This window comes from Branchiostoma floridae, chromosome 17 (assembly GCF_000003815.2).
Source record: "Branchiostoma floridae strain S238N-H82 chromosome 17, Bfl_VNyyK, whole genome shotgun sequence".
In the NCBI taxonomy this organism is placed as follows: domain Eukaryota; kingdom Metazoa; phylum Chordata; class Leptocardii; order Amphioxiformes; family Branchiostomatidae; genus Branchiostoma; species Branchiostoma floridae.
In genome coordinates this window covers 6,301,895-6,323,610 of record NC_049995.1, presented here as the reverse complement: position 1 = coordinate 6,323,610, position 21,716 = coordinate 6,301,895, and the positions used below count along the sequence as shown (strand labels likewise).

At 39.5% G+C, this 21,716-nt stretch overlaps 1 protein-coding gene across 6 annotated transcripts in view; it reads left to right on the top strand.

The window, feature by feature from the left end:
• The window catches only part of LOC118404202 (dolichyl-diphosphooligosaccharide--protein glycosyltransferase subunit 2-like), a 34,807-nt gene extending 13,091 nt beyond the window's left edge, over positions 1-21,716 (top strand). For 2 of the 6 annotated variants that reach the window (XM_035803229.1, XM_035803224.1), the window contains 11 exons: positions 56-147; positions 668-782; positions 1,477-1,566; positions 2,941-3,048; positions 3,752-3,835; positions 9,653-9,748; positions 10,622-10,697; positions 11,169-11,206; positions 11,614-11,705; positions 12,766-12,826; positions 13,749-14,659. In XM_035803229.1, coding sequence (XP_035659122.1) covers positions 56-147; positions 668-782; positions 1,477-1,566; positions 2,941-3,048; positions 3,752-3,835; positions 9,653-9,748; positions 10,622-10,697; positions 11,169-11,206; positions 11,614-11,705; positions 12,766-12,796 — 822 coding nt within the window. In that variant the 3' untranslated portion in view covers positions 12,797-12,826; positions 13,749-14,659. Of the gene's footprint in view, positions 1-55; positions 148-667; positions 783-1,476; positions 1,567-2,940; positions 3,049-3,751; positions 3,836-9,652; positions 9,749-10,621; positions 10,698-11,168; positions 11,207-11,613; positions 11,710-12,765; positions 12,827-13,748; positions 14,660-16,735; positions 16,828-17,682; positions 17,746-20,804 lie in introns of those variants that run through there. The other 4 variants (XM_035803227.1, XM_035803225.1, XM_035803226.1 and 1 more) reach the window with 4 other exon arrangements.

Genomic DNA, 21,716 nt, shown 5'->3' with positions numbered 1-21,716 from the left:
GTCTTTGGTTTGTTTTACAAGTAGATTGAAGTCGGACTGTACCATTTTCTTACAGGTGGAGGTGAAGGTGGTGACCACTGTCAATGTGGAGGAAGTGGAGCTGTCCTTGGAAGATAAGGACCAGTCCACCCCTCCCAGAGTCACCAAGTAAGATCTTCCACTGTCTAATATAGTAATAAGTCATGTTGAATGGCATGAAAATACACCAACTGTGCATGACTCTAATTGTAACCTTTCATCTATACCCAAGTATGCTAAGGCCACAGGACACCAATGGAACTCTGTATAAACAATGTAAAAATAGGCAAGTTGAGGGTGCCATAATATCACCGGTGAACATTTCAGGTCATAATAACTCACCCCACACAGCAGCCCACTCTCAAGTGTCCAAAAAGTATGATTTAAAAAACTCCTGACCAGTACCAGTGGAAGTTAGCGCAGTTCTCAAAAATGCCGCCATCTTGGTTTCTGATGACGCAAATTTAGGGACTGACCACTTTAAATTACGGGGTCTGCACAGGCCTAAAAAATGGACCAAAACCTTGCTGCTACAAGTCTAGAATAGGCTAAAATACTGTATGGACTCAAACTGGGCCTTCTACGGCTGCGTACATGTATAAGTGGTCATTGCCCTAACAGTGCCCCCCTCCCCCTTCTCGTATTTCAGGGTGCAGTACCCCCAGAAGACGGGGTCCAACCTTGCAGGTGACCATCACCAGAACCTGGTCATGAAGTTCTTACTGAAGGACAAGGCAGACAACTCTGCCATGGAGGCTCACCAGGTAAAACCGGGATAATGTTAGATAACCTCTCACATATAGGGGTGGGTAGCGGTACAGAAAATTCAGGTCCAGAGGATCAGGTCCAGGTCCGGACCTGAACCCAGTGTACAAAATAATTTTCTGAGCCAGGTTGCACAGTGCGAACCTGGGGCAAAAACTAGGTTGCACAACTGAATTTCAAGTTGCACCACCTACAATTCACTGATTTCTGAAAAAAGGTAAAATACATACATGTTTGGCTGATATGAAACGGAGCTGCCTCAGTCCATTTATTTCTTCCAAGTAAATTGACAGCAAAATCGAGTTCTGAGGCTCAGAATCTAAGTTGCACCCAGTGCAACCTGAGTTTAGAAGTAATTTGCACCAAGCAAAAAGTGGTTGCAATGTGCAAGTGGGCATTTTGCACGCTGTGAACCTGTACCTAATTGTATGTGAAAACTTGTGAATGGGCAATACTCAAAACAATGGTCCATTTCGCTACAAAGGATTCTGTTTGGTGGAGTATCCTATCTTATCTACATGTAAACATCGCTTCCTGCCTCTGATAACTTGGACCAAGTTTGACTGTAAAAACTTGGGAAAAAGGATTTGGGAAAAATCATTTAGAACTATGTCTTAAGGACTGATGTTCATTTGTACATTGTGAGTCCCTCTAGCTGCTCATTACTGAACTGCACCTATGTTTTTCCCACAGGCCTTCGTCCGCTTGACCAACAAGAGGACCAAGCAGGAGGTCATCTTTGTGGCCGAGGCTGACGATGACCACGTCTACAAGTTTGAGCTGGTCAGTTTAGCTTAAGACTGATTTTAAACAATATTGTGAAGATATTGTATTGTCCATAGGCCTAGGAAAAAATGTTGTGTTTCCTGTTTCAGTCCAGAAAAAATTAGGGTCGGTAGTTAGGGATAACCTTCTTTTTCTTGCAATTTTTTTAGGCTGGCCAAAACTCTTACAAGTGACACATGTTGCAATAGAGTTGAACAAAGCAAACTGACATGCATGAGGACACTTGTCTTTCAATGTCAAACTTTAATGTTGTGCATAATGGATACATTTATCCTTCATTGGATAGGACAAGCAGTGTTTTTGCTTCAATAAAAATTGGAAACTATGTGTAGGGTTGGCAGAAAGAATTTTTTTATAAGGTAGCTATGGAAACAGGAAACACAACATTTTTTCCTAGGTCTTATCTTACTAGCTTGTCAAAATTCAGTGTAATTTACAACTTTCAAATCTGATGGTTACAAAACAGAATGGCAGCTGTTAATAGTCGTGTTTTCGGTTTTTATTTTGCAAAAAGACAAATCATAGCACTAAATGCTTTATTATTGCTATAGTTTGTAAAAATGCAGAACTAGTTCCAGACAAGCAGTACTCATTACTTGTATGGCGTTCCCTCTGCAGAAAGCAACGGTGTGTCGCTATCTTACAGTGTCCCTTGTCATGGCACTATGAGACGAAACACTCCAACATTGACATAACACCTAGATGACATAGCATTGTTAGACTATTGTTCTCTTTCAGTTACATTGTATTTCTAGTCTTTTATTGAAGTTTTTGACACATTTGAAAAGAAAATGCATGATTCATCTAGCGAATGCATGCTTTGGGATCCATTTTGTTATGAAGTTTATTCAAATTTCTTTGGTTCGTAGGGAAAAAGATTTTTAGAAAATAACTAATTGCTTTATGTTTCATTCCAAAAAAACATTGCCTTTTTTCCTGATTTTTAAGAAAGCCAATTGAAAGTAATCTACATCAAATTTTAAGTCTGCATTCTAGAAAAAGGAACTGCTATCAGTAAGAGGTAAAACAGAAGTTAAAGATAGTGCCATAGCCTTTTAGAGCCTGTACGGATAGTGGGTTGCTATCTACTATGTCTGGGGCACGGTATTGGGTCAGGTATCCATTTTTGCACATAGGTTGAGTGAGGACAGTCGTGTTCAGTTCAGTTCATCCTCGGACACCATCGTGTAAAGTGTAAAGTGCCTTTACCAAGTACACAACGTCTAGCTATAAGTTATAACTGTTGGGAATTAAACCCCCGACCTACAGATCCTGTATCCACGTGCGTAGCCGCTCTAACATTCAATGTCGCCAATGATAGAAAGATAACTTGACATGAAGACGACTTAACATGTTATATTTTATCCATAGGACATTGGTGCTAGTGCCAAGGAGCACTTCAACAGCCTGAGTGGCCTGTATGCCATGGACCTTGTTGTCGGAGATGCACTGATCCAGAATCCATTTGCCTGGAATGTGGTATGTCAATTGGTACTTCACTGTCTATGTGATGAGAAGACACTACATAGGCTTAAGCATTAGGTGATAATGTGTCATTGCAAGAATAGAGAAGCCACAAACCCAAATGTAAAAAAAAAACAACACATCTCTAACCAAAGGGCCTCCAGTCAACCTGGACACTTCATAAATTGTTACCTGTGTGTGTGAGAGAGAGAGAGAGAGAGAGAGAGGGGGGATGTAATGTTGCTTCTTTATTGTTATATAGTGAGCCAACTACTCTCTCTTCACAGTCGGGTTGAATTGTGTCTTACAATTTTGGCAGGGCTATATTGCAATGTTATAGTCTGGAGTGGCTGCCATTCTGTTCTAACTAGGGTGACCTCAATATGACAATAGTTGTCCCAGGTACAGACTGTACATGTACATGTGGGTTTTGAACACTCACACTGGGAAGAACACCTAAACTTTTCAATAAATGGTGGGTTCTTGAACTTGCTCTCGGTATGTCTGACCTTAAACATGGACCTCCATTTAACGTCCTATCTGAGGGGACGGCCCTAACTGAAGCTAGGTTCTCCATTTTACCTGAGTGAAGTGAGGAAAGTCCCTAGTGCACAAGATCAATGGCATATCAAGGGATTCAAACCCAGGATCTCTGGGTCCTGGGCTGAAGACTTGCCACATAACCCCTTTATAATTCCAACTGCCATTTCTCTCCCAGGCTGACCTACAATTGAAGTTCCCTGAAGACTCTGCGACCTCAGAAGAGAAGCCAAACCTGTACCAACCACGGGAAGAGATCAAGGTGAGTTTGTATGGTCAGTCGATGACACAAAAAAAAAAGACAAAACCTTGAAATTGAAATATTCATTCAAAATTATAGGTCTGAAAGAATATCAAACATTTAGATATTATTTTGTAAAATGTACAAGCCACAATGATTGTTGACAATGCTATGTTCCAAGCACATTTTGTGCAGAAACTTTTATTTTGATGAGTGGCTTCTTTGACAACGCGTTGTAATATCACGGCATTTCTTTGTGTGTAAAAGCATGCTTTCCCCTAAAGCAAGGGTAGTACTGCCTTTCTTTAGAAGTACAATGTAGATGTTGTACATGTAGGCTAGCTACACAATGTAGCTCTTACAGAATGTACTTCAAGCTATAAAGCTATAGCTAATACTGTACTATTTGATTTTATTATGTTATATTTCATGCTTTGCATGTGAATGCTTGCTTTTCCGTTTAACCATAGTCGTGCAGATTTCCTCATAAATGTGACAGATAAATTAAAATCTAAAATATTGCATACTTATATATTCAGTATTATTCATTACAATAACACAATTCTCTGTGTCAAGGTAGGTCTCACATGGAAGTAGTTAGATACTCAATACAAAAGTAACTCAAGCAAATAGATAAGTTTAGTAAACAGCCAGACAGTAAACGAAAAACAGCAAATGCTCGCTGTCAGTTTACTAAAAATGTACAGATGCTTGAGTAAGTTTTGTAGTAGTTCCAGTAGTAGTACAGCGGCGCTCCCGAAATATACGTCAGTTTGCGCGAAACGTGTTGCGAAATTTCGCAGAACTCACTCCGAAATTTCGCAGAACTCACTCCGAAATTTCGCAGAACGCAGTCCGTAATTTTGCGTAACGCACTGCGAAATTTCGCAGAACGCACTGCGAAAGTTTGCGTAACGCACTGCGAAATATCCCCCTGCGTAATCGAAACACCCATGCGAAAGCCTTCTACGTAAGAAATCTTACGCAAATTTTGGTCGTTAATGAGCAGTGATTACACAATGCAATCAACATGACAATTGATCGTCCTTATTATCACGTATTCATTGATAAATTGTAGATAATATGGGGGCTGGAAAAGCGTGGCGGGAGCGCAACTCGGAGAACGTCTGACCGCGTGGCGGTGCGGTCCCAAATCATGAACAAATCAAATAAGTAGCCGAATAGATTACAAACAGAAGGGTTAAGAAAAGTCGACGTAAAACTGTTACACGTTCTTTGATTGAGGACCGAAATGACATCGAACAACGCAAGACATTAAGGGTCAATGACCCGTAGATAGCGTACTTGCGTAAACCCAGGATAAACCGACACGAAATCGGCTCTACTCTAACGTTACAATTCGTCATTTCTATGTAGACAGACTGGAAAACTACGGCAGATTTCACAAGCAAACAATCTAGTCTTGTATCTGATTATCTTAAGTTCTTGAAATGTATGTTAGCAGGCCCAATTTTAGTATTCCGCGACAAAAAAACAATCATAGTTGTTGTTGATGTGAAAATCGTGTTTCGCGTAATTTCTTCAAGATGGCCGTCGCAGCAGCAGCAGGAAAACAAGGTCACAAGGGGTCAGTGGACGACTCCACTTTTAAAGTAATATGGTAAAATATGGAAACGTGTATTCTGATGTATAGTATATCATATAGTGATTGTGATATAGGAACGATTAATTTTAATTAAATGGATTTCTGTCAATTAGACACTACACAAAGTTGTTCTTTGGTCAAAGAAATGAGCCTTGAAGAGAAAAGTTTTCTTTCCACGGGACCACTTCGGCATAATGGTACATGCAGACAAGTCAAGCCTTGCGAACAAAGGATTTTGCAAGGCTCCTTGTTTTATTGTTGTGACGATTTGATTCTTAGAAATGACTATGAACTTGTAATCAGCAGTAATTGAAGGTCTAATCTTTGTCGGCAGCTAGAGGCATTCAGACAGCGAAGTTGCTGGTGACTCGCGTTGTGAGTCACCCAAGCCGATTTAGGAAGGAAATTTTTGATGGCGGCGCTGACGCTGGCTTCGTGTTCAGACAATTCTCACTGTATAAAAGATAATATAACCACGCAAATGTCTGTCAGTTTTGACTCAGACATACGATGGCGAAGACAACGAAATGCTAGAGACGCAATGATGTTGCTGAAGAAAGTTTAGGTCAGCCGGCGTTCCGAGACCTACAAGTCGACGGTTCCAACCCAACTGTTGCATGTTGTAATAATTCTTGCAATAGTTTTGAACTCATTCTAAGCCCATTCACTGTTGTGAGTTATGGAACGTTGAGCATTATGAATGTTCCAACGCAATGTACTAGTAATTATTCTTGACTTGGATGTTAGCCCATAAATGACAGCTAATGTCATAACAGACATAACGTTACGCAATTTTACCAGAAAAAAAAAGGGAAAGGAATGGCGTTAAAGTTAGCTTGTGTTGAATAATCGTTAATGTGGCATTTTTTCCTCTTGAAAGTGGAAATATAAGACATGCAGGATTTGCGTGAATTGGTTATATATTGTATACATGTGTAAAACCATATAATGCCCGTCCATAATTCCTAGATAAAGCTATACTCCTTCGTAGTAGGCATTGATATCTACTTTTCTAGAGGATTAGGATTCAGGTTTTCATCCGCCGACTTGATTTGGAATGACGTTGCTGGTCGTCCAGGGTGCAGGGGCCAACAAAACCTACCGGTTGCTGACGAGCTCCTGTGTCGGAACATCGATGTCAGCCTCTCCTGGTCGTCGGACGATGGACACATGGCGCAACCTTGCTGCAGGGAATTCATCCAACCTTGCAGCGATCCTAGATTTAGACACCTTTTTCTTCGCAAGTCTGAATATATTCAATATAACGTTACATTATGTATAATGTAAAACGATATCAAAGTTATATCTGCTCGGTCATAACCTGTATTTCTAGCTAGAATGATGCTCAATGTAACGTTATTGGTATTGATATCATATTCATAGCTACTTTTCTAGACGATATCTAGGATTCAGGTTTTCATCGTCTGGCTTCACTTGAAATGACGCTGCTGGTCGGCGGGGGTGCAGAGCCAGAGGGGTCCAACAAGACCTACCTGTTCCTAACGGAACTCTTTGGATGAACATCGCTGACGGCCGCTCCTGGTCGCCGGACAGTCGAACGAAGGAAACAATACAGGGCATTCATTCAACATTATATTATGTGTTTTAATTTGTTAACTGTATTTTGTCTGCGTATCTGTTCAAACGTGTTAGTGTCATATAGTTTAACTAATATTACATGTACTTCTATGTAGTAAAGCATCGATAGATAATGATTTTGTAAGCCAGCGTAATGGGATTCGGGTTTCTTGCTTGGCGCACTGCTGATCATCGGGGTGCAACTTAGCCAAGGAGACCTACCTGTTCCTTACAGAGTTCTGTTTCTTACGGCATCGCAGACGGCAGCCCCTGGTCATCGGACAGTCGAACGAAAGAAACAATACAGGGCATACAATAAACATTATGTGTTTAGGGTATACATTCACCTTATGTGTTTTCAATGTATTTATTAACCGTGTTTTGTCTGCGTATCTGTTCAAAGTTCTGTTAGCGTAACTAACGTTACGTGTACATTTGTACTTCTACTATGTATTGGTAGTTGTTTTTATAAGATGGGATTTGGGTTTCCATCCGTTGGTTTCCTTGGTATATTGCTGATCATCGGGGGTGCAGCTTGGCCAAGAAGACCTACCTGTTACGGAGCTCTTGGGTCGGAACATCACTGTCGGTCGTTCACACACATTCAACCTCGCAACGATCCTAGCTTCTGACGTCTTGGTTTGACAACTGATACAGATATAAGGCAATAACTATCATAAGCTCTTGGTTTTAAAATGTTGAAATAATAATAAAGAGTTCGTCCATATATTTGAGAAATTGTGTATTTCCAATTCATGCTGCAAGACTGTTGAGCGGGAATTGTATGAATGAGTACAAAAGCAAAAAAAATATACCGCTTGAAAAATAAGGACGCTGTTAGCAGCGGTGACGATCTAGCCCTAATTTAAACGAGTCGTTTATCAATTAGACACTATCGGACTAGGTGCGTCTCAGAATTATTGGTGGTGAGATTTAAAACCAGACCAGTCTAATGCAATGCTGATAATATAAACATCAACAAATGTATACTACATCATATCCCAACATATAGCGTTTAAAACCCGATCGACCATCATCTTTTCAAAATGTTGGAAATACGGTAGGTACATCACTAATATGTGCCGGTGTATGAAGAAACTCCACCTTTTGTCATCTTGGTGCCATCATGTACTTAGTATCAGTTTAAACTGCAACTGACAAAATGTAAATACGAACAACCGAACCAAAAATCTGTATGTCAAATGTTACCGCCTTTTTTTTTTTGTCGCCGCTGTTGGCTGTGATTGGTGACAAGTTGATTGGATCTTGAGTGTAATCGGGCACGCCCTGTCCAAGACGTACATCTGAAGACTGCCGCCATAGCTGCTGCCATGGTAACGGCACAAATAGCGGCATTTCCCATGCGGATCGGGTTACGTGCGTCCTCTACAAATTGTAGTTCTCAACTCGAAAACTTGCTACTATACAGGTTTTAGTCGTGGGGTAAAGGGTCGTTCTCACTGCAAAATTTCATGCAGCGAAGTGGGAATAAAAAAATCACGGAGCACCAAGCAGAATGTGATTGCGAGACAGTGTTTTTCGCACGCTAATTTTGACGTCTTTACACGGAAGTGCTCCCGTCGTCTTTCCTCCTTGTAAATGTAAGCACACCGAACATTGTCAACGAAGATCGTTTTATCTCGTGAGAACTCCAAGCACACCATTTGCTGACGACGATTCCTTTTTCAACCTCCTTGCCGAGATGAAGCGAATCAACCCCCGCCGAATGTGAAACGAGGATAGCCGAATATAGAAGTCTCCCCGGCTGTTTCTCAGAGCGTTCCAAATTATGGAAGAAAAAAAAAGAAAAAAAAAACAAACTTTCCCGTAACTTTTATGTGGTAAAATATGAGGAAAATACTGACACATGTTGGTACGCAGATATTGACAAGATAGGAAAGTTCTAAGGCACAAAATTTGTCACCATGACGGCGTTGCTAATAATGAATAGGGTGGCATTGCAAACCAAAAGTACATTTTTACGTTGTATTTTCGTAACTTTACCAAGGACACAGGCCTGTGGTTATTTTATAGCAGTATTACTAATAGCATTTTTGTTCATTTTGTGTGACTTTCATTGAATTTGGTACATGACAACAAAAGGTAGAGGCTAGTAGATTTGTGAGAAGCGACTACCCCGTCCGGTATGTACATGTACTCGTATATGTACTTTGCCTTTGGCGCGCCGGCTTCAAAGGAAAGGTAAACAAACCGTGATATTTCTCCGCCCACCTCGCGGGCGGTCTGCATATTAATGCGGCGTGTTTCTACGGAAGTTTCGCAGAATTACGCAGTAGGAATTTGCGTTAGGCTCCTGCTTTTCGCGAAACTCGCTGCGTAACTTCGCAGAATGCCTTGCGAAATTTCGCAGAACGCACTGCGAAAGACTGCGCAACGTCTTGCGAAATTTCGCGGAACGCGCTGCGAAAGAATGCGTAACGCACTGCGAAATTTCGGAGGACGTTTCGCGCAAGTTGACGCGTATTTCGGGAGCGCCGCTGTAGTAGAGTCATACAGTGTATTACAGCACCGTAGGGGTTATACCACCCCTTGTGGTATGACATACCCTTTCTTCTTTGTAAGTTTTGTATTGAGTATTCCTCTTAGCATCAGACAATGACTAACACCTGTCTGTTTTTGCCCCCCACCCCCAGCACATGTTCCGTGAGCCAGAGGTGCGCCCCCCTGCCACCGTATCCACTGCGTTCACCGGCCTGGTACTGTTGCCAGTTCTCATCCTGCTCGGATTGGTCAGTACAGCTGTCTTTTCTGTCCATTCATTTATCCTTTTTTGTTACAAAGAAAAGATGATACAAAGGACATGCATATCACAAAATTAGTTAAATTATTGTAAACGAGTATGTGTAATGGAAGACCTCTTAACTTACTCTAAACCTTGAACCATTAAAAACAGACTTAGGCTGAAGGGATACTAGTAACTTCAGGCTAAATACAGATTGAAAAACAAATACATGGGTGACGGCTAGGGCTGGGTATCGCTATAGAAAATTCAGGTACAGGTAGGGTAGAGGATCAGGTCCAGAGGATCAGGTCCAGGTCCCGACCTGAACCTGGACCTAATTGTCTGTGAAAACTTGTGAATGGGCAATGCTCAAAACAATTGTATATTTCACTGCAAAGGAATCTTTTTGATGGAGTATCTAACTTCTACTGGCATTATTTCCTTTGGTCTGTGGACAGCAAAACATATGAATGCCTTTCGATATTCTAATCATTTTCTAATTGGTCTTAAGGGTCTACTGATTTTCTTCATGTCCGTTTTTTCTGGACTGTTCCAACGAGAATATAACGGTTTTGTACAAGTGCCCACCCCTAGTGACCACAATACTGATCAATTGACCAATTGACGGGTATAATAAACTTCAGACGTCAGACAGTCTCGAATAGTCTGCTAGAGATTGATATTTGTTGCCGTGAATGCAGTTGCAAGCTCATTTTGGTATCCCCCAGTAGTTTTTGCTTCTTGTTGGGGTATCTCCCTGTAGTTTCTGCATGTAGAATAATTACTTATCCTCTGCCATTGTTGTTTTCTCATTTGGTTGAGCCATGGAAGTCCATCAAGTTGATCCATTGTCCTAATATGATCATTTTTGCTTCCTCAGTGGATCAAGCTTGGAGTCAACATCGCCAACTTCCCCCTGTCCCTGTCCGCTATTGGTTTCCACATCGGACTGGGAAGTAAGTCTTGTTTTTTAGATGTGATCTGATCATTCCTGATCTTGCTGTTTTTTGTAGTTGTTCATTTGTACTGCATACCTAGTGAATCGCCTTTTGACATAGCACACCAGGTTTGTACTGACAAGTACAAGCTAATTATCCAGACAGATTTATTTGATCCACTCACATCAGGAAAAACCCCTTCACTTTTCAATAACTGAATAAGTGTGCCAGGTTCTCTTGTGTGCTTGAGTTGTGGCTGTCCCCAAACCTTGGACCTCCATTTAACGTCCTATCTGAGGGGCGGCCTTAGCCAAATTTTTCCCTTGTGAAGATGTAAAGTGCCTTTCCCAAGGGCACAACATTGGAGCACTCCAACTCAGGACCAGTGGGCTTTAAACCAACCCTTCCTTTACACTCTGCGATGCTATATAGTAGTTATGATCTGAAATGACGAAAAATATGTCTTATTGGTCTGTTTTTTTATTTCAGGTATCCTGGTGCTGTATTACCTCTTCTTTGTACAACTGGTAAGTTGTTTCCCTTGTATACTCTATATAAGGAGAAGTCATCAGCATATTAAGTGTCTTTGAAAAAGTGATAGTGATCTTGAGCCAGTTTTCACTGAAGAGGTATCTTCAACTGGTCTGGACAGAAAAACAGACAGTATGTCCAGTGCATATACATGTACAGTGCATGTACATATAGGTTTATTACAGTTGGAAATTTCCCTAGATCTTTTTGACATGAATGAGGACCTAAGCTTAATGTCTCATCGTTAGGATTGCAACCTTTTCTGGTAGTGTGCATGTCGAATAGCAACAACAGCTCTGATTCAAATTTCCAGCCTCTTTCATCAAGACTTACATGCTACTACATGTACAGAAACTTGTTGTAGAATTTATATTGACATGAAATGTTTTCTGTGTTTTTGCAGAACATGTTTGACACCCTGAAGTACCTGGCCATACTGGGCACCCTAACCTTCCTGGCTGGCAACAGGCTACTGGGGTCCATTGCTAACAAAAGGTGAGAGGTCAGGGGTCAGCTAAAGGTCAACAGGACTGTAGGATCATGGGATAGGTCACATGACTTTGACATTGGGAGACAGTCTAGATGATTGTACATTGTAGGCGCATTACTGTAATTCCTGATTTTTTCACTGTAATGTTATGTTCACGGTTTTCACGGTGACGACTGTAACGTGAACTTATCATTACCGATAAAAAATAATTCACAGACTATTTTCATGCACACTTGCCTCGACAGTGAACATTTAGTTCCGAGAACAAGTTCAATTTTCTCAGACCGTGAAAATTTGGTACCGTGAAGATAAAGTGAATTACAGTATCTTCTTTTCAACAACTTTGTCCAAACAGTTACATTTATATATACCAGCTTAGAATATGCTTTGAGCATTGTTCACTGTGTAATGTCTTTTTTGTTCAAAACAAGACTTTCTTACGTCAAAGAGTTCTTCATTCTCTACATTTCTCATTGTGATAACTTTCTTCAATGTAACCTTTTTCAACTTTTGCTCAGTTTCTGGCTCTCTGCAATTATGCCAAGTACCATGTTCTCTTGAGGCCTACAAAAAGAATGTTGTGTTTAAAGTTAGAAAATTAGGTTTGGTAGGTAGGGATTATCTTTTTTTTTCACTTTAAATTTTTTTAGGCTTTGGCCAAAACTTGTAAAGATAGTAGTGATACAATATATTTAACAAAATAAAGTTGAACCGCATGAGGACAATTTCAATGTCAATCTTCAATTTTGTACATATTGGTTACGAATCTGTGGATAAGCATTTTTCTTTTACTTGAATATCAAGCAGTCTGAAAAATGCTAACTGGAAACTATGTGCCTCCACTACCCACCACAAAAAAGGCTAGGGTCAGCAGGTTTTTCTAGTGTAGGAAACAGGAAACACAAAATTTTTTCCTATTTTCCTAGGAAAATCGAATATAATAGTGATCTGCCAAGCTCAGGTTCGATTCCCGGAAGCCAGGAGACTGTTTCTACTCGCCTCTTGTGTTTCATCTCTAACTCCAGTGTCTCCTGTCTTGTTCTCTATTCTCATCTGATCTTTTAGGAAGCAACTTCTGCGTTCCCGACTGAGATAGAACGTTTACATTCCTCTCTACCCCCCATGGGTAAGGTGGTACAGTCCTTGTCGTGTGGCTTGCCCCCCTCCCCCTTTGAATTTTTGTGTATGCTTATTTTCTATACATTCTAACCCTTTTTTTCTTCTTACCCCAGCATGTTAGTAGCTTGATGTAGTGCAAGATATAAAATGTATATGTATATTAAGAATGTGTGTATTATTGTGCATTCATTTCAGGATTTTCATTCCAATTTACTCTCCATTTTTAATCCTATATAATTATGAAATATTTACATACTAGGTATACTAAGGTGCCCTAAATTTCAGAAAAGGATATTTAAAACTTTTAATAAAAGAATTCAGTTCTACTAAATTGCCTTAGCCTACTGTTGAATACATTGTGCCTGATAAAGCCTAAAAAGATTGGGTTGCAAACATAATTTTAGGAACAATAAGAAAATGTGAATAAACCAATGGTTGTGTGAAAAGAGTCTCTTTATTCAGTGACGTACCAACCTGATGAAACTATTCACGGAAATAATAAAATGTGTTTTGTCATGCATTCCCTGATATCTGATTGGCTGTCTTGGTGTGTTTTTTTGCCTGGGATGCATTTATGTGAAAAGTATTTGCACTGAAGGATGTGTCTGATATGTATACAGGGAATATATGGGTAGGGTCTGCATGGGGGTTACTGAGTATCATTGTTTTGCAAAACGCATGTCGTGTGAGTGGAATTCTGAAAGAAAGTCGGCTGATTATGTATTCATTGATACAGAATTCATTGGAAAATAGCTGCCCCTTCTAGAGTAAAGGGCTCTTTTAACAGTGTTACTCAAAATGATTTTAAAAAAAAAAGTACAGCACTTATGACTTTTTAGCACTGTATGTTCAATGAACATTTCCTCATATGTTGGTTTACTAATCTTCATGAAATGACACTGAGATATGTATATTTTTCTTCCCTTCAGGAAAAAATGAAGAGCCAAGATATCACCACACAAGTTGCTGCAGTTCACAGTGCTAGAACAGAGTGCTTTCCCTTCATGCATTACTTAGTAGTTCTCAATATACCACCTATAGGTGTACAAATTCAACCACACAACTCAAAGTAAAGGTACGGTCTGCAAAAGTAAGATTAGGAAATAGTAATGATAATCATAAAATGATATATTTGATGTAAAATGGTATCTCTGTGATTGTGAGAAGTGCAAAAACCACCAAAAAGCCTCATTTATGTAGTAACAACTAGTTCTTTTTAGAAAAGTTGTAGAATCATTGTTATGATTTTCATATTGTAGACAATTTGCATTAATATGGTGTTTGTTTACAAAGAGTGATCTCTTTCATTTAATGTCAAACATGTTAGTGTGCTTCTGTGCTTTTACATTATACCAGTTGCATAGGCTATAAGCAATTCAATTTGTCAGAAAACTTCATCATTGATGTCTGTTTAAAAATGTGATTTTACATTTATCTATGCAAAGAAATGATGCATACGTGGTATCGTTATGAAGTAATTTTGTGTCAAGTTCCTTCAAAAGAAATATCAGGACTTTCTGATCACTGGAACAATACTGTAAGAACATTAAGATATGAAGAATAATGTTTAAGATGTATAAGGGGGAGGGGGGCATACATACTGTAGTCGCCACAGTGGTGCATGATGGGAAATGGACTGTGTCTTAGCCACTACATTGTACCATAATTTGGCAGCTTAACAGAGATAAAAAAACTTTTGGTTGCAAACAAATTTGAAAGTCAAAACGAATGATATAGATTGTAGTTCTGCATGGACGCATTTTTACTGCACATGGATGTTTTTGTACTCGGTAATTGTCAAAAACACAAGAAAGAATAAAGGTTTAGATCTTGGCTGTACAAGTTGTGTGTGAGCTATTATTCATAAGGCCATGTTAATAATTTTTTTTATAGATGACGTCCTCTGGGAACCCTAAAGATTACGCAAGTTTGTGAATAAAAAAAAGTTTGGCCCTCAAAAGGTTTAACAAATGAACACACACCGAACAATAATTTTTCATCTGCTTCTTTGACCTTGGAATTTTGACACTGGCATTATATGACATTAGTTAATGTTTTCGGATATGTTTTTATGAAATGTTAATGTCAAATGTTTGCTCGTTTTGGAGTTGAAATCTTGTTTTCTTTTTGGAAATGGCTGAAAATTGATGTGCACAGATGTCATCCATGTAATTAAGTTAGATACCCTAAGCATAAGGGTGGCATCATAGTAACTGTAAAAAGGGAAACATTTACATGAATTTGAACTAAATAGAGCTTTTGCTATTTTTTTTTTCAAGTACACAGTAAAGAATGACCATGTTTGTTTTAAGTTTGCTGTGAAGAGTTCACCCCAAAAATTGGCATCATAAAACTTTTGCGACATATCTTCTTGTACAGTATTACCTTTGCCAAGATGGTTATGTTTGTTACACTGTCAGGAGGCGCGAGACTGAAGTGTGCTCTTGAACTTCTTTAATCCATGAAATCCTACGTACTAGTGACTCATAGCTGGACCTTCCCCTGGCCCTCACAACCCTCGAGCTCGAGTGAGTCTCTGGTCTCTATCTCCGGTCTATCTAGGTCACTAGTGGGCCAAACTAAGTCTTTATCAGTGACCCCGTCACACATCATCACATACACAGAGTCCTACATATATGCATTACATTCAGGGTATAAGATGTCTTCACATACTGGTTGCCAGATTTTCAGAGCGCAAATGGTCAAATAGACGATGATAGATATAAGGCATGTAGAAGAGGTGGTGAAACAAAGGTTATCATATGTAATTGATTGTTGGATTTCCTTATTAGAGTGGACGTTCAGCAACAACAACAACAAAAAATACCCAAAGGGTGACTGTGTTACATTTAATAGATCTTTGTTTCAAACCACGGTCGGGTCATGATCATACTAAATACTTTTAAAAATCGGTACAGCAACTTTTAAGAGAGCGCTGTAGTTTAACAAAATCCACTGTAATACATGTGCCAGTACGAATGTGAGGCCAAAGGGTTGTGAAAACAGAGATAGGCACCATCAATTAGACAAAGGCTAACTCAACTAGCTAATGCCCGCGTCACATTTCCAAAGCCTGGCCGGTCGGGCTGTTTGTGGAAACGAAAAATAGAAATATACATACGTAAACATATGAACAAATAATGCTTTCGGGAACCGAAAAAGTATGATATGAAAGTCACCAAACTACACAAGATATAGAAAGAATAGTCGTGAATATTTTTATGTATACATTTCTATTTTTCGCTTCCACAAACCGGGCCCCGGTTTTGAAATGTGACGTAAGCCTTAACGGGCGATAGGCGAACATACAATGATACATAACCAAAACGCTGAGTCACCTTCCCGTGATTGGTCCACACAATCATGGTAAAGTTGAACACCACTAACCTAGGAATTGAACCCTGGTAATATTCATAAACATTATCATCAACCGAGAAAACTGGTCTGGAAAAGATTAGACGGTTGCGACTGTTCAAGAGAGCGGGCTGCACTTTTGAGGAAATCCTGGTTAACCCGGTCTGCCTGTCATTGACGAACAAGATGTACGGATGAAGAAAATTTAAGGTGGGTTATTTCATGGTCACATACAACTATAAGAAATAGAATTAGTTCTCATCCGCTTGAAATAGAGAAATAGTGGTGCAAGAAATATATCGTGTGTCAAAGGACTTCTAAATACTACGGCAGAAGAGGAAATGTATACATATACTATTTCACGTATTTTTCGAAGATTCTGTTAACTTTTTGTTTGCTTCAAGTACTCCCATACAGCTATGTATGCGCTACCGATCAATTTAAAGTAGATTTCGTCGAAATCCTTGGAAGAAAAGTCTAAGTCCTCGTTAAATGTCTCTTACCCCTGCGTACCTCTATATCTAAAATTCCCCGACAAGAAATGTTTTCTGTGTTATTGCAGAACATGTTTGACACCCTGAAGTACCTGGCCATCCTGGGCACCCTAACCTTCCTGGCTGGCAACAGGCTACTGGGGTCCATTGCTAACAAAAGGTGAGAGGTCAGGGGTCAGCTAAAGGTCAACAGGACTGTAGGATCATGGAATAGGTCACATGACTTTGACATTGGGAGACAGTCTAGATGATTGTACATTGTAGGCGCATTATCTTCTTTTCAACAACTTTGTCCAAGCAGTTACATTTATATATACCAGCTTAGAATATGCTTTGAGCAATGTTCACTGTGTAATTTCTTTTTTGTTCGAAACGAGACTTTCTTACGTCAAAGAGTTCTTCATTCTCTACATTTCTCATTGTGATAACTTTCTTCAATGTAACCTTTTTCAACTTTTGCTCAGTTTCTGGCTCTCTGCAATTATGCCAAGTACCATGTTCTCTTGAGGCCTACAAAAAGAATGTTGTGTTTAAAGTTAGAAAATTAGGTTTGGTAGGTAGGGATTATCTTTTTTTTTCACTTTAAATTTTTTTAGGCTTTGGCCAAAACTTGTAAAGATAGTAGTGATACAATATAGTTTAACAAAATAAAGTTGAACCGCATGAGGACAATTTCAATGTCAATCTTCAATTTTGTACATATTGGTTACGAATCTGTGGATAAGCATTTTTCTTTTACTTGAATATCAAGCAGTCTGAAAAATGCTAACTGGAAACTATGTGACTCCACTGCCCACCACAAAAAAAGTATGGTCGGCAGGTTTTTCTAGGGTAGGAAACAGGAAACACAAATTTTTTTTTCCTGTTTTCCTAGTAAAAATCTATCATAATCGTGATCTGGCGATCCCAGGTTTGATTCCCGGAAGCCAGGAGACTGTTTCTACTCGCCTCTTGTGTTTCCATCTCTAACTCCAGTGTCTCCTGTCTTGTTCTCTATCCTCATCTGAACTTTTAGGAAGCAACTTCTGCGTTCCCGACTGAGATAGAACGTTTACATTCCTCTCTACCCCCCCATGGGTAAGGTGGTACAGTCCTTGTCGTGTGGCTTGCCCCCCTCCCCCTTTGAATTTTTGTGTATGCTTATTTTCTATACATTCTAAACCTTTTTTTTCTTCTTACCCCAGCATGTAAGTAGCTTGATGTAGTACAAGATACAAAATGTATATGTATAAGAGGGTTTGATGAAAGAGCTGGGCTGTCTACCTGGGCTGTCTACCTGGGCTGTCTACCTGGCCTGGCTATCACGTCAGGCTACTCAGATACCCCCATTCATAGCCCCATCATATGGCACTCAGCTGATTGACAGGCATAGTAATTGCTAATCTCCAACCTGTCAGTGACCTGAGGCTGGCCTGTCCATGTGCACCACTGGCTGGGCCCTTCGGGAATGCGTCTGGGAGGCATTCCTTGCAGGAACAAGTACCAGCACTGTGTGTAGTAATAATTATGGGGACGTGTCCCAGATCCTAATTTTGAAGCTGTTTAGTCTTGCATTTCAGGACTACATGTATTCCTAAAAGCTGTTAGTCAGGACTATTCCTAAAATGAAGTATTTGCAAAGTAACAGATGACTCCGATGTTATATAAAACCTAGTCTAGAAGATACTCCTTTATCATTCTATTTGTAAAAAGATTTTATAACGGTAAGGTTTTCTTGTTATTCCGGCAATATGGCATTACTAGTATATGTACTAGATTAGTCTGAAAATTGCAAGCTAGTAATTACTTAGTTAGTATTTTGTTTGTTCATATATGCCCCTGTGGTGAAATCTTGCCTGGCCAATCTTCTCGGACTTCTACCTTGTTGTGTTGGGCAAATGTTTGACCTAGAAAACAGAGGTCCTGGGTTCATATCCTTTGACATGTCACAAAAGCTGTGCTGGTAATACAGGACTTTCCCCTGGACTCCATCCAATTGTACAAGGTTGGAGAGATTATTGGCAGTGGAAGGAGAGGACTTGGCTCTGTCCTGGACACAAAAATTGTCCAGTGGATAACAATCTAAAAGGCTATGTGACTACCGACAGGGTCCTCCCCAGAGGATGGAACAAGGGCGGCCCTCCATTATGTTCCTGGCCCCGACTATAACGTTACTACTTCTAAAATTTAGTGTGTTTCTTCCTATTTTCCTGGTTAGGCTTGCTAAAATTCATGACAATTCACAGATTTTTGTGCCAAGCGGTGTCACTTTTCCAATCAGCATTGGCTGCTAAAACTTGTGAATGGGCGATGATAAAAACAATAGTCGTTTCACTATTGCTAAAGGAATTGCTATTATTCTTGGAGAACTTGACACCTTCTGTCATTTCAAAATGATCCTATTTTCATGAAAACACTTAAACAGTGCAAACGTGTTTACTTCACAATCTTTACACTTTACAATCTCAACTTGTCAGAAAATAAGATTAATTTTTCCAAAAAATAGTCATCTTACCGTCAGGTTATTTTTGCCAGTCTCTCCACTCTCCACTAAAATTTCTGGGGAGAAACCTGACCAAGAGTGTATATGTCAATATGGCATACTAGTATAGAGAACAAGGAGGTACATGTAATTATACCCCCCCTGGTCAGTACAACTTTAGCTTTACGGTGATTTATGCTCGTCCTTGTACTAGCTGAGATTTTCTGTCCTAGAAGATAGATATTCAATAAAGAAACAAATTTCACACATACACACAAGCGCGCGCACACACACACACACACACACACACACACACACACAGTGCTGGTATTTGTGTTCCTGCAAGGAATGCCTACCAGACACATTCCCGAAGGGCCCAGCCAGTGGTGCACATGGACAGGCCAGCCTCAGGTCACTGGCAGGTTGGAGATTAGCAATTACTATGCCTGTCAATCAGCTGAGTGCCATATGATGGGGCTATGAATGGGGGTATCTGAGTAGCCTGACGTGATAGCCAGGCCAGGTAGACAGCCCAGGTAGACAGCCCAGGTAGACAGCCCAGCTCTTTCATCGAACCCATGTATAAGAATGTGTGTATTATTGTGCTTTCATTTCAGGATTTTCATTCCAATTTACTCCCTTTTCTTTAATTATCGTATATGAGCCCTTAACTTCATGAAAAGGCTATTTTCCAATAGATGAAAAGAAGTAAAAAAATGCATACTTCACACTAATCACAGTACACAATAAGGGCTTGAAATCCTTTTTTTTGTATACCTGCATCGGTGCAAGTAACACTGAAAATTACCTGCACGGCTACACCAAACAAGTTTTACCTGCACCACTATGAATTTATGAAGTATGCATCATACAAAAATTGTTGCGGAACCATTGCTATGTTTTCTTTTGTGCCAAATAGGTGGTAGCAGTCAATGCAGCTAATAACAATTCACGTACACCTACATCATAGGACATATATGTATAAGATTTAGTACATGGACCAGTGCAGGTTAGGTGCAGGTAGACACCAGAAATACCAGCACAGCTCCAATTTTACCTGCACTAACCTGCAAATGCAGGTGGTATTTCAAGCCCTGACTATAAAATACCCAGTAGTCCCGCATTTATCAAAAAGCATTTTAGTTTTCCACTAAATTGCCCAAGCCTGGGCTTGTTGAATACATTGTGCCTGACAATGCTTAAAAACTTAAGGTTACAAAAATTATTTTAGGGGCAAGAAAAAGGTGTCTTGTTATGCATTCCTTGATATCTGATTTGCTGTCTTGGTGACTACATATTGCCCTCGATCTATTTGGAAAATATTTGCACTGTAGAATGTGGATCTGATATGAACAATCATACAGGGAATACATTGGGTAGGGTCTGCATGGGGTTACTGAGTATCATTGTTTTGCAAAACACATGTGGTGTAAGTGGAATTCTGAAAGAAAGTCGGCTGATTATGTATTCATTGATACAGAATTCATTGGAAAATAACTTCCCCTTCTGAGTATAGGGCTCTTTTAACAGTGTTACTCCAAATGATTTCGAACAAAAAAAAAGTACAGCACTTACGACTTTTTAGCACTGTATGTTCAATGAACATTTCCTCATATGTTGGTTTACTAAATCTTCATGAAATGACACTGAGATATGTATATTTTTCTTCCCTTCAGGAAAAAATGAAGAGCCAAGATATCACCACACAAGTTGCTGCAGTTCACAGTGCTAGAACAGAGTGCTTTCCCGTCATGCATCACTTAGAAGTTCTCTATATACCACCTATAGGTGTACAAATTTAACCACACAACTTAATGTAAAGGTACGGTCTGCAAAAGTAAGATTAGGAAATAGTAATGATAATCATAAAATGATATATTTGATGTAAGATGATGTCTCTGTGATTGTGAGAAGTGCAAAAACCACCAAAAAGCCTCATTTATGTAGTAACAACTAGTTCTTTGTAGAAAAGTTGTAGAATCATTGTTATGATTTTCATATTGTAGACATTGCATTAATGTGATGTTTGTTTACAAAGAGAGATCTCTTTCATTTAATGTCAAACATGTTAGTGTGCTTCTGTGCTTTTGCATTATACCAGTTGCATAGGCTATAAGCAATTCAATTTGTCAGAAAACTTGATCATTGATGTCTGTTTAAAAATGTGATTTTACATTTATCTATGCAAAGAAATGATGCATACGTGGTATCGTTATGAAGTAATTTTGTGTCCAAGTTCCTTCAAAAGAAATATCAGGACTTTCTGATCACTGGAACAATACTGTAAGAACATTAAGATATGAAGAATAATGTTTAATATGTGTAAGGGGGAGGGGGGCATACATACTGTAGTCGCCGCAGTGGTGCATGATGGGAAATGGACTATGTCTTAGCTACTACATTGTACCATAATTTGGCAGCTTAACAGAGATAAAAAAACTTTTGGTTGCAAACAAATTTGAAAGTCAAAACGAATGATATAGATTGTAGTTCTGCATGGACGTCTTTTTACTGCACATGGATGTTTTTGTACTCAGTAATTGTCAAAAACACAAGAAATATTAAAGGTTTAGATCTTGGCTGGACAA